Source organism: Dendrobates tinctorius, unplaced genomic scaffold (assembly GCF_039654945.1).
Source record: "Dendrobates tinctorius isolate UK_male_01 unplaced genomic scaffold, ASM3965494v1 ptg000051l, whole genome shotgun sequence".
NCBI classification, from domain to species: domain Eukaryota; kingdom Metazoa; phylum Chordata; class Amphibia; order Anura; family Dendrobatidae; genus Dendrobates; species Dendrobates tinctorius.
Window position 1 is genome coordinate 13,428,171 of NW_027361719.1, and position 12,231 is coordinate 13,440,401.

Here is a 12,231-nt window from a genome sequence, read left to right on the forward strand (position 1 = left end):
AAGCTGCCAAACAGGCAGATCTCTTCAGCGACACAGCAACGATCCAGCGATCAAACACAGCGATGCGTGCTGGCCAGCGGGACGCTGACGACGAAAAAATGGCCCAGGACATTTGAGCACGATCAGCGATATCCAGCGGGGGGGCCGGTCACTGCTGCGTGTCACATGTAGCGAGATCACAAAATCAGTGACGCATTAGCGATCTCGCTAGCGATCTTGCTATGTGAGACGGGGCCTTAACTCTCAATTTGGTAATATTGGCAGCATCAGAACTACAGCAGCTATGTCTGGAAATTAGGAAAAAAAATGTCTCTTCCATAATTTTAACAGTTATGTAGTTTCTTTGCAACCTGTTTGTGTTGTGGAGGTCAGAGATACCAGCATTGTGCCGTGAGGAGTCTTCAACGTGACATGACAGGAGGCTGGGGCTGCACTCACTGTTCTGCATCATCCATCGCCCCTCCTGGAACATGACGCCACATGTGTGCTGCAGTTACCCACTAGTTTCTTGCATCGTCGCCCCCTGTGGAGGCGTAATGGATCCTAGGTGATAGACGTTGTGGAAGAGGTGAGTGCAGCGCCGGCACTCGGCTTCTATCTCCGCCACGTCTGTGAAAGACCATGGCAGGGGGCAGAGATAAAAGCAGTGAGTGACATCACCACGTTCCCACAGTTTCTAGCACCGCCCTCAAATATACTGTCATCAGAGGGCAGCGCTGGTGCCACTCACTGCTTCTGGCACCCCTTTCAAGCAAATCATCAGCAGGAGCCAGGGATAGCAGCAGTGAGTGACAGAAGCGAAATTATGACGATTCGCTTGAGAGTGGCGCTAGAAGCAGTGAGAGACACCAGCACTGCCCCCTTATAACGATACGATTGAGGGCCGTGATAAAAGTTACTAGACATCTCACAGGTTGAACCTAAATCATCGTCTGGTTCAATAGAATTTGAAATGTATTTTCTCCAATTTTGCGATCTTTGTTCTGATTTGTAGATTCCTAAAGCTGAACGCAAATGACAGATTTTAGAAAGAAACATGTTGTTATTAACTACTTGATGCTTCTGCTTGGTTTTTGAAGATTAAAGTTCTATGCCTAATTTCTATATTTGAATGTGGCAAATGTTTCCGCCCCTGATCTGAGCTTTGGACTTAAATTGGAATCTGTCACCAGACTTTTGCCACCCCATCTGAGAGCACAATAATGCAGGATCAGAGACCTTGTTTCCAGAGATGACTGGATAAAATCACTGTTTTATCTGCCAGTTCTCTGATTGTGGAGTTCTGTATAAACCTGCCCCCCACTGGCAGATTTCTGTGTACACTGTGCATAGGCAGAAAACTGTCAATCAGTGGTGAAGGGTGAAGTTACACAGAGCAGGAGGACTACTTGGCACGAGACAACTGGTCCTCTACTGATAATCTCCTGGGCAGAACGTTGCCAATCAGTGGTGGGGGCGCGATATATAGAGCTCATGAATTTGGGAGACATTATTACATCACGTCTGCTGTATGGGGAGTGAACCGGAGACTATGGAGGCTATGTAGGGGCTCATACTGCATATAGAGGGGCTATGTGAACGCTCATACTGTATTTATGGGGCTGTATGGGGGCTCATACTGTGTATTGGGAGTGCTGTGAGGGGGCTCTTGTGGTATATAGGAGGATGCCAGCATACTTAATTTTTAAATATTAAGTGATATTATTTTATATTAATTGTAATTATAATTAATATGTTAATATTAATATTGAGCATAATTAATTTCAGCTTACTGGTTTGGCCCTCCACAACAGTCACTGTTTCTCTAGTGGCCCCTTGGAAAAATTAATTGCCCACCCCTGATCTACTGATTCCTTCTGATAAAACACCGATTTTATCAAAACAAGCAGGCCAGCAAGTGACATATCACTGAAATCAGTGCCTCTCCCCCCTACGTTTTCTTGCTCTCAGATTTGGCAGCAAAAAGCTAGTGACAGATTCTACTTAAAGGGGTTTTCCCATGAACAAAATTAATTTTAAAGTTAATTTTCTGGGAATAATAACTTCCACAATTGGATGTGTTTAAAAAAATGTTCCTGTGCTGAGATAATCCTATAAATGTGCCCCTGCTGTGTACTGTGTAATGTCTGTCTCACCCTGCAGGAACAGGTCAGATATACCAGCTTCTGGGCAGGGCGGAAGCAAAAGAGTATACAGACATTACAGCTGGGGGTCACAGCTGATTCTTTTTGTGAGATAAAGCATTTCCCTGCCTGTTTTTAAACAATGTTTACCTCAAAGAAACAATAATCTGTGAACCCGTGCTGTAATATCTGTATTTTCTTTTTCTTCCTCCCCTGCCCAGGGGCTGTGGTGTGATCAGACCATGTTCCTGTACTGTCAGACACAGACATTACACAGTACACAGCAGGGCACATTTATAAGATCATCTCAGCACAGGAGCATTATCTCTAAACACATCCAATTGTAGAAATTATTATTATTCCAAGACCTATTGATTAAAATGAACTTTTGTCCGTGGGAAAACTCCTTTAAGTGATGGGGACACAAACACTACAGCTGGAAAAATTCAACAAGTTGGGAGTATTTCACAGATATCTGTCTCCAGGCATGTCTGGCACATTTGCATCCTAAAAAAGGCCACAATTTGGAAAAAAAGTGATATAATCAAAATAACAAAAAAAATCACTACAGACAGCAAAAATATGCAAGTATATGGTCAGGAACAAGTGGGGAATAAAGGCATGGCAAGCTCGCAGCTTTATGGCTTCAGTCACGGGTATAGAGTTAATGTATTCCACAACCATAAAAACCTACTGTAATATATTTCACTATGCAATAGTACCACAACAAAGTCTCAACGTAACAGCTTGTAGAGAAGTCAATAGCTATACGGAGACCAATATTAGACTGGGAGATACCCACCTTATTATTGGGTTCTGTGGTCGCCCCTTGAAGCAAGTCACATAGGAAGGATAAGTCGGGCAAGTTATGTTTGTCAGGATTTTCATGTTCTTTCCATTCCTACGAAAAGGAAAAGGAGATGAGAAAAGTATTAATTAAACGGTAAGAAGTGCCAAGTGTATGAGTCACGGTATGCTTAGGTTTACAACTAGTTTTCACAGCACACGGTACTGGAGGATTGTGTAAAAATCCCTTGACATAAAACATACGGTATATACGAAAAAGTATGCAGCAGCTTTGTTGTTCCACGATGTATGGACGAGTCACTGTCTACCACATGATGAGAACACTCATCCTCTGCTGCTGACGACATGAAAATGATCTGAGGCCTTGCAACATTAACCACTTCAATGATGTAGCCAGCAAATCAATGTCTGAGCCTTCACAGAGAATATAGTTATGGCGAACAGTAGCTATATTCTGTATGAAAATACTGATGTGCTCTCAATCACAATTATCTTTCAATAAAGTATATATTTCACATCATCGTCATAGTTTCCTGGGAAGAAATTAGAGCATTAAATGACAGTGCCCATGATGTGAGGAGTATGACCATGAAGTTATAACTCTTCCCCTTTCTACAAATGTGACTAACAGTAAAGTTTATTGGCAGTTTCCAGGGACACCAGCAGAATTGTGAATACAGCTTTGGACTATAACAGTCACTACGATCCGTATAAACCAAGCAATACAGTCCAGTTACTTAAGGCAAACCTGTGGTTTTAAGTGACTTTTCAAACTAAGCTGTCAGGTGTATTTACACAGTGCCTTAATACTATTTCTTTATATTTCTTTACTTTTATCTGTATGTTTGCCCTTTTCAGGCTCTATCTTTAATTTTCATTAGTGTACGATTTACAAAGTCAAGACTAGCTGCTATGTTGCCTCCCAAACAATGTCCACAAAGTTATGAGGAAGCCCACAGAGACATGAAGATTTCCTGCTCCCATGTATCTATGTTGCCCATGTTCTAATGTAGCATGTTGTGAGTTCATTTTCCCCTTCATTACTGAGGCCCGAGGAACTCCCTCTTCTGGTTAAGAAAGGTAGTGAGCCTGATTGTCAAACACCTGAGGCTGATGATGAGGACTGGCTGAGTGGAGTTACGGACTGGATATAAGGCTGCCGACGCCCTTCTGCCCTGCGGGTGATTTCTCTGTGGGATCCTTGGAGACCAGTCTGAATTCCTGCTCCTCCAAAGCTAAGTTTGCTGCTCGGCCTTTTGCTTTGACTTTGTTTTTGCTTTGTTTTTCTGGATTTCTGCCATTCCCTGCTGGGGTGTGCTGAATTCATTTAGCTCTGTCTTCTGAAAATACCTGAGTGCTGATTCAGTTTTTGAAGCCTAGCTGCTTCAGGGCCTTTTTCATATCAGCTGGTTGGCTTATGTCTTTGATAGGGTTTTGGCAGATTGCAGACAGCAGCCTTCCTGTCCTTTCCTATCTAGGTAGTTTTGGGCCCCGTCTTTGCTCAGTCTATCTTTCTGTCTGTGTTAGTATTTTCATCTTGCTTCTCCGTCATTATATGTTGGGGGCTGCCTATTGCTTTGGGGTCTGCTCTGGGGCAGTTTAGATTTCCCCTTTCTTTCTTTAGGCCTATGTATTTCTCCGGCTGTGATAGAGGGGTCTAGGGCATCGTAGGAACCCCCCACGGCTACTGCTAGTTGTGTTGATAGGTTCAGGGGTCTGCAATCTGATAGTTGCCAACTTCTCTGGTTTTCTGGACTTAGCTTGTATTTCTGCTTTTGCCTCCTACGGTGACTCATTCATAACAGTAGCAATACCAGACAATATCCAGCAGTACTGAGAAGTGTAGCTGTTAATCCAACCCTGGGGTGAGATAAAACAGTTACTAGAAGCAGCAGCATGGTCTGTGAGTGTTTTGCACCACTCTATTTTTCCCCTTCTCCACTCTCTTCTATAATAGCAGACTTCAATAGCCAGCTACAATATGATACATCAGTGAGCTGGCAGGCCATCCTGTTTTGACTGATATAAATGTAATCTGTTTTTCAGAGTGAATGATAGGTTCAGATGGCAAGGAAAGGAAATGTGTCATCTTTAACTTTAGGCCTTTTAGTGATCATTTCATCTTCAACTTGCTTACCTGTCCACAATAAAAGTAATTTTGATCAGGGGTGCCCAAACTTTTACATGCCACTGTATATTTTGATGTTGCTATTGATAAGAATACAGTACGTAGCATGCATATACCTTCTAAATTGCTCCCATCAAGCGATCTACTACTGATTTTTGAATTCCTACATGCTGTGATTTTACAATGAGTATAATATGTAATAGCTCCTTTTTCTTCTTCCCCGAGTTCTATAAAAATCCGCATAGAAATCTCAAGAAAATCACAAAATTGTATCAGACGCTCAGACTCATAGTGTTTATAGTCTAATCGTCCCTGCATAACGGAAAGATAATAAAATAATGAAAAGTGCAGTAGACGTGAGGGATTTGTCTAGCCATTCACACTGAACACTACACGCTCGAATGGTTAGAGAGAAGAAATAATTATCTCCTGTCACTACAACGGTTCATGACTCCAAAACAGCTTAGCGGGCTATGCTCCTTCAGACAGACTCCCTAATCTATAGTGTCCTGCTGGTGAACCTGGCTGCGCTGTGCCCCTGAGGCCTCTTATACGTTCTGTGCTCACTTGTGCTTTTTAGCACGGGTTTTTAGCCTCTTGGAATGATGGTAGAATTGTACCTTGTCTGACATTAGCATATTCGTAAGTGGTAATACTTCAGCAGAAGCAAAATGCTTATTAATAATGGAAAATTAGCGCAGAATTTTCCCAGGCTCAACCTGTAATATCCAGCAAAGTACTAACGTGGCGAGTTGATGCCCTAAGGTCTGCCGTGAATAGAAAACCCATTTTGTTTCACATCGGAAGCCCCTTTAAAGTTGTTTTCCAGTTTTAGATAGTAGTCCTCATATGTTTACTGTAAAATATCAAAGCCAACAGGTACTCAAACTCCCCAGCCCAGCGTCGGCTCTCTTTTGCTACTCCAGGTTGTGTGTTTTGGCTACAGCGGGGAAGTTCCGACTACAGTGGCCTTCACCGCTGCAGGCAATCACTGAGCTCAGCAGCTCTGCTGATGTAGAAGGCACGAGCTCGGTGATTGACTGTAGCGGTGATGTTACGACCAGATGGGCGTCACCGTTGCAGGCAATCACTGAGCTCAGCAGCTCTGCTGATGTAGATGGCATGAGCTCGGTGATTGGCTGTAGCGGTGATGTTACAACCAGATGGGCATCACTGCAGGCAATCACTAAGCTCAGCAGCTCTGCTGATGTAGATGGCACGAGCTTGGTGTTTGGCTGTAGCGGTGATGTTATGACCACATGGGCATCATCGCTGCAGACAATCACTGAGCTCAGCCGCTATGCTGATGTAGATGGCATGAGCTCGGTGACTGGCTGCAGCAGTGACACACGCTGTACACGTGACATCACTAATAAAACCAAAACACAGTGATCAAGGTAATGTCGGAGAGCTAACGCTCCACCAGAAAGGGTGAAAACTATCTGGATTTGTTATTTAACATGATAACAAATGTTTGGCGACACTTTGTTGAAAGTGTTAAATCCCTTTAACCATTTTAGAAGTTAGATGTGTAATGTTACATTAAGGAACAAAACACTGGTTATGCATCTCAAGATATTATAATACAGTATTTTGTAGTTACAAAGTGCTAGTTATCCAACCACTCCCTGAGGAAGCATGAGCGAAACGTGCGTTGGAGGGTGAGATGGAGGCTGCACAGCAATTATTTGGTGATGGAGACCTGTGATCAGTACTTATTATAACTATTTCCACACAAATTTCTAGTTACAAATTGTCTTACACGTGATTGTTTAACTTTTGAATTGAGGACACTTTCATCTAATTTTGTACATGGCTTAGATTGCTCTCTGTAGCCCTCATTATTGTGCCTGCTGTGTCCCAAATATCTTCATATCACATATTTCTCATCATTTGTTACTTGACATATAACTCTTTGGATCTTCACTGGCATTTTTGTAGGTTCCATTCAGTTTCATATTGGTCCAGTGGACCTGGTGGTGCATTTTGTTCACTGAAGAATACCCCTCTGATTATAGGTGTTCTAGTTAACCAATCAGCCTGTCCGTAGGCCTGCCATAAACAATTGGCTGGAATGAATGGGCATCTTGATTTCAAATTTATAAAAATTATAATAGTATAAAGAAGGCTTGTCTCCTGGACCATCAAAGATTAAAAACAAACCCAACATGTCCAATTCTCATTCCTCATGTAATCTCCTATCGGAGAGAGTCAGGAGACCCTATAATACATGGAATAAGGGTTGGTGCAAATCGATTCACAGGACCCAGTCCATCAGCCACATCAGTGAAACACCTCTCACAAAATGGCATCTGTGGCTCCTCTTCTGAACAACCATCCTGGTGCACTGTCATCGTTATGGCATGACAGACTTACACAGTTGTGCCGGGCCAGCTAGTCCAAAGAAGAGCGGCAGAAGCCATCAGGTAAGTGGAAGATCTCAGGGCTCCAGTCCAGAGACCAAAAATTACTGACGTGGCCAATAGACTTTTTCCTGCGAATTAATCGACTTTTATATATCATACGCATATGTCATCAATGTGTGATAGGTGCCGGTTCCACTTTCAGTACTCCAATGAATTAGGAGAATGGAGGTCCCCTTATTAACCATTTACACTCCAGAATTATAGAGACCATGCATGTAGCTGGATATCTCCAGTGTAGTTTAAGCAAGTTGGTGAAATCTCAGTGTTTCACTACACCCCGTGATGAAGATAGCTGCACTGATGTATGGTCACGTCTCCAGCTGGTATATTCTTTGCTGGATGACCACATAGTGTGCCATTAGTAATTACCCATCTCAGTTCTTGCCTATACCACTGCTGTTCTCTCTGACATGGAAAATACATGTAGGCAGCCACCAGACCCCAAGACGTGCGTCTGTGACCAGATGGTTCAAGGCCACACAGCATGGCATCGTGGGCTGCATAGATGGCTGGTAGATCCCGCCAACATTAATCCAATATGGCTTAGATGTGTTATACCCATGTGCCAGCTCCTCTTCGGATACACGATGGAATGAATTTCCAGGCGGTAATCTTTTTACAATATGTCATTGTATTATCACGAAAAATGAATGTCATGTTTCTAGAACTCGTCTTTCCTATTAGCGCCGGTTCTACATTAGAAGCGTGTCTTCCCTGACATCATGTCACAGCATCTACATGTACAAAGTAACACCAGGCAGTGGATGTGTCTTATCTGACAGGAATCCGATTATCTTTCTTGTTGACTTGTGATTTGTATTTTCTACCCTGGAATTTTACTCTATGGCTATATTCACATGTTGCGCCTTTGCTGCATTTTTTTCCACATGCAGGTTTTGCTGAGTTTTAGCTGCATTTTTTATGGCATTTTTTTATGCTTTTTTGTGGCATCTTGTGCATGTTGATAAAGCTTAGTGGCCCAAAAAAGCCTGATTTAACTTTCTTTTTTTGAACCAAAATCCCAGCAAAAAATGATACTTTCGTTTTTTGCTACGTTTTTGCACTTACACATTGTTTTCTATCGGTGAAAAAAACACTACAAATACGTAGAGAAAATGATGAAAGAAGTGACAGGCTGCAAAAACACAGCAGTTTTCCAAATCAGTCAGGGAAATATAACCAAGGTGTGTGCAGGAGATTTCTGAAATCTCATAGACTTTGCTGGTACTGTAAAACCCAGCGTAAAATTTGCATATAAAAGCAGCAAAAAAAACAACCACAATGTGTGAACATAGCCTAAGGAGACAAGCAAGGTAAATGCAACAGAAAGAGTCATCTCCATCCACCAGTACTTTTTTTATTATTATGCATTATTTATTTAGCACCAACATATTCTGCAGCACTTTACAGACAATATCATCACTGTCCCCATCGGGGCTCACAATCTAGATTCCCTATCAGTATGTCGTTGGAGTGTGGGAGAACATACAATCTCCTTGTAGACATTGCCTTTGAACCCAGGACCCCAGTGATGCAAAGTAACAGTGCTAACCACTGATCCACCATGCTGCCCATGCATCATGCCATCCTCAATGTACCGAACTTGCCACACACCTAGAATATTACTTTAAAGGGGTTGTCCAGAGAAAACAAGTTAACATCTGTGGGATAGATCAGGGTTCCCCAACAGATCATGTTTTCAGGATTCCCTTTGTATTGCACAGGTGAAGCAATTATCACCTGAGCAATACTAAGGAAATCCTAAAAACATGACCTGTTGGTGGGCCTTGAGGACTGGAGTTGGGGAACCCTGGGATAGATACTTTATTGATCAGTGAGACTCCAACAGCTGGGACCTGTATCGATCCACATCACAGAACATTTTTAACCCCTGCTAAAAGGGAGCAGCAGGGCACATAAATTGGGCATCATTTCCTATGGGGAGCTTGGCTCGGCGTTTTCCAGAAGGACCATAGAGAATGAATGGAGGGCATCGGACCTGCTCCTCCATGTTGTAGTGTGGATAAAAGTGTCCCATTGGGTAATAACTTGTTTTCACCTGACAGGCACTTTAAAAGGAATCTATCACCAGGTTTTTGCTACTCTATCTAAAAGCAGCATAATGTAGAGTCAGAGACCTTGATTCAAGTGATGTGTCACTTTCTTTAATGTTTGCTGCAATGTTGATACAATCTCTGTTTTATCTGTGGCACATCTAGCAGTTCTCTGAATGCTGAGCTCTGTATAACCCCGCCCACACCACTGATTGACAACTTTTCTGTGTACACTGTGCATAGGCAGAAAACTGCCAATCAGTGGTGAGGGTTGGGTAATAAATAGATCATGAATATTGGGGACGACATGGCAGCAGATTACTTTTTAGTGATACTCCTGTGCTGATAAAACAGTGATTTTATCAAAACTGGAGGAAACAACTCAGTACACAGTAAGTGACACATCACTGGAATGAGGTACTCTGTCTCTGCATTACGCTGCTCTCAGATTAGTTGGCAAAAACCTGGCGCGAGATTAACTTCAAACGTGTTTCTTTAGGGGAATATATACGCTACACACAGTACAGACCAAAAGTTTGGACACACCTTCTCATTCAAAGAGTTTTCTTTATTTTCATGACTATGAAAATTGTAGATTCACTCTGAAGGCATCAAAACTATGAATTACATGTGGAATTATAATTACCAAAAAAGTGTGAAACAACTGAAAATACTGTATGTCTTATATTCTAGGTTCTTCAAAGTAGCCACCTTTTGCTTTGATTACTGCTTTGCACACTCTTGGCATTCTCTTGATGAGCTTCAAGACGAAGTCACCAGAAATGGTTTTCACTTCACAGGTGTGCCCTGTCAGGTTTAATAATCTAGATTGTGAGCCCATCGGGGACAGTGATAATGTGTGCATACTGTAAAGCGCTGCAGAATATGTTAGCGCTATATAAAAAATAAAGATTATTATAAAGATTAATAAGTGGGATTTCTTGCCTTATAAATGAGGTTGGGACCATCAGTTGTGTTGTGCAGAAGTCTGCTGGATACACAGCTGATAGTCCTACTGAATAGACTGTTAGAATTTGTATTATGGAAAGAAAAAAGCAGCTAAGGAAAGAAAAATGAGTGTCCATCATTACTTTTCTTTAAGAAATGAAGGTCAGTCAGTCCGAAAAATTGGGAAAACTTTGAAAGTGTCCCCAAGTGCATTGGCAAAAGCCATCAAGAAAGAAACAAAGAAACTGGCTCACATGAGGACCACCCCAGGAAAGGAAGACCAAGAGTCACCTCTGCTGCGGAGGATAAGTTCATCCGAGTCACCAGCCTCAGAAATCGCAGGTTAACAGCAGCTCAGATTAGAGACCAGGTCAATGCCACACAGAGTTCTGGCAGCAGACACATCTCTACAACAACTATTAAGAGGAGACTTTGTGCAGCAGGCCTTCATGGTAAAATAGCTGCTAGGAAACCACTGCTAAGGACAGGCAACAAGCAGAAGAGACTTGTTTGGGCTAGAGAACACAATGAATGGACATTAGATCAGTGGAAATCTGTGCTTTGGTCTAATGAGTCCAAATTTGAGATCTTTGGTTCCAACCACCATGTCTTTGTGCGACGCAGAAAAGGTGAACGGATGGACTCTACATGCCTGGTTCCCACAGTGAAGCATGGAGGAGGAGGTGTGATGGTGTGGGGGTGCTTTGCTGGTGACACTGTTGGGGATTTATTCAAAATTGAAGGCATACTGAACCAGCATGGCCACCACAGCATCTTGCAGCGGCATGCTATTCCATCCGGTTTGCGTTTAGTTGGACCATCATTTATTTTTCATTAGGACAATGACCCCAAACACACCTCCAGGCTGTGTAAGGGCTATTAGACCAAGAAGGAGAGTGATGGGGTGCTACACCAGATGACCTGGCCTCCACAGTCACCAGACCTGAACCCAATCGAGATGGTTTGGGGTGAGTTGGACCGCAGAGTGAAGGTAAAAGGGCCAACAAGTGCTAAGCATCTCTGGGAACTGCTGCAAGACTGTTGGAAGACCATTTCCGGTGACTACCTCTTAAAGCTCATCAAGAGAATGCCAAGAGTGTGCAAAGCAGTAATCAAAGCAAAAGGTGGATACTTTGAAAAACCTAGAATATAAGACATATTTTCAGTTGTTTCACACTTTTTTGCTAATTATATAATTCCACATGTGTTAATTCATAGTCATGAAAATAAAGAAAACTCTTTGAATGAGAAGGTGTGTCGAAAGTTTTGGTCTGTACTGTGTACATTTTTTAAGGGGAATACATACACTACATATATACAAAGGACAAAATGTGAGGCCTTACTCAGGACATCATTTATTCTCACCCCACATGACACTCAATCAGGGTATTTGCTCCCATCCAGCCTCGGATGCTAGATTGTACCATCTGTACCAGTTGCTCCATTAGGCACAGCACCCAACTCTCGCCACTACAAGATTATAATCCCACAGTGGTCATCACAGACTCGAGACACAATCCCCATTAGTGAAGGATTACTGTCACCAGGTGCAAAGTGGCAGCTTTTCTCTTATTTCATTCCAGCTATTCAGGGATCTTTTATTATATTTTATTTAGTGATCATTTTTATCATCTTTACTAAGGGGTCGGTCTCACGGGTAATTAAGACACGCCTCCAGAGAATCGTGTCATCTACGCCCCCTTGGCAAAGATCATAAAGATTAGCACTAAATAAAAAGGTTCATA

At 42.4% G+C, this 12,231-nt stretch overlaps 1 protein-coding gene across 3 annotated transcripts in view; it reads right to left on the minus strand.

Moving 5' to 3' along the window:
* The window catches only part of ARHGEF25 (Rho guanine nucleotide exchange factor 25), a 482,441-nt gene that overhangs the window by 93,397 nt on the left and 376,813 nt on the right, over positions 1-12,231 (minus strand). For all 3 annotated transcript variants that reach the window (XM_073576807.1, XM_073576806.1, XM_073576808.1), the window contains one exon: positions 2,926-3,024. In XM_073576807.1, the coding sequence (XP_073432908.1) occupies positions 2,926-3,024 (99 nt within the window). The remainder of the gene's footprint in view (positions 1-2,925; positions 3,025-12,231) is intronic.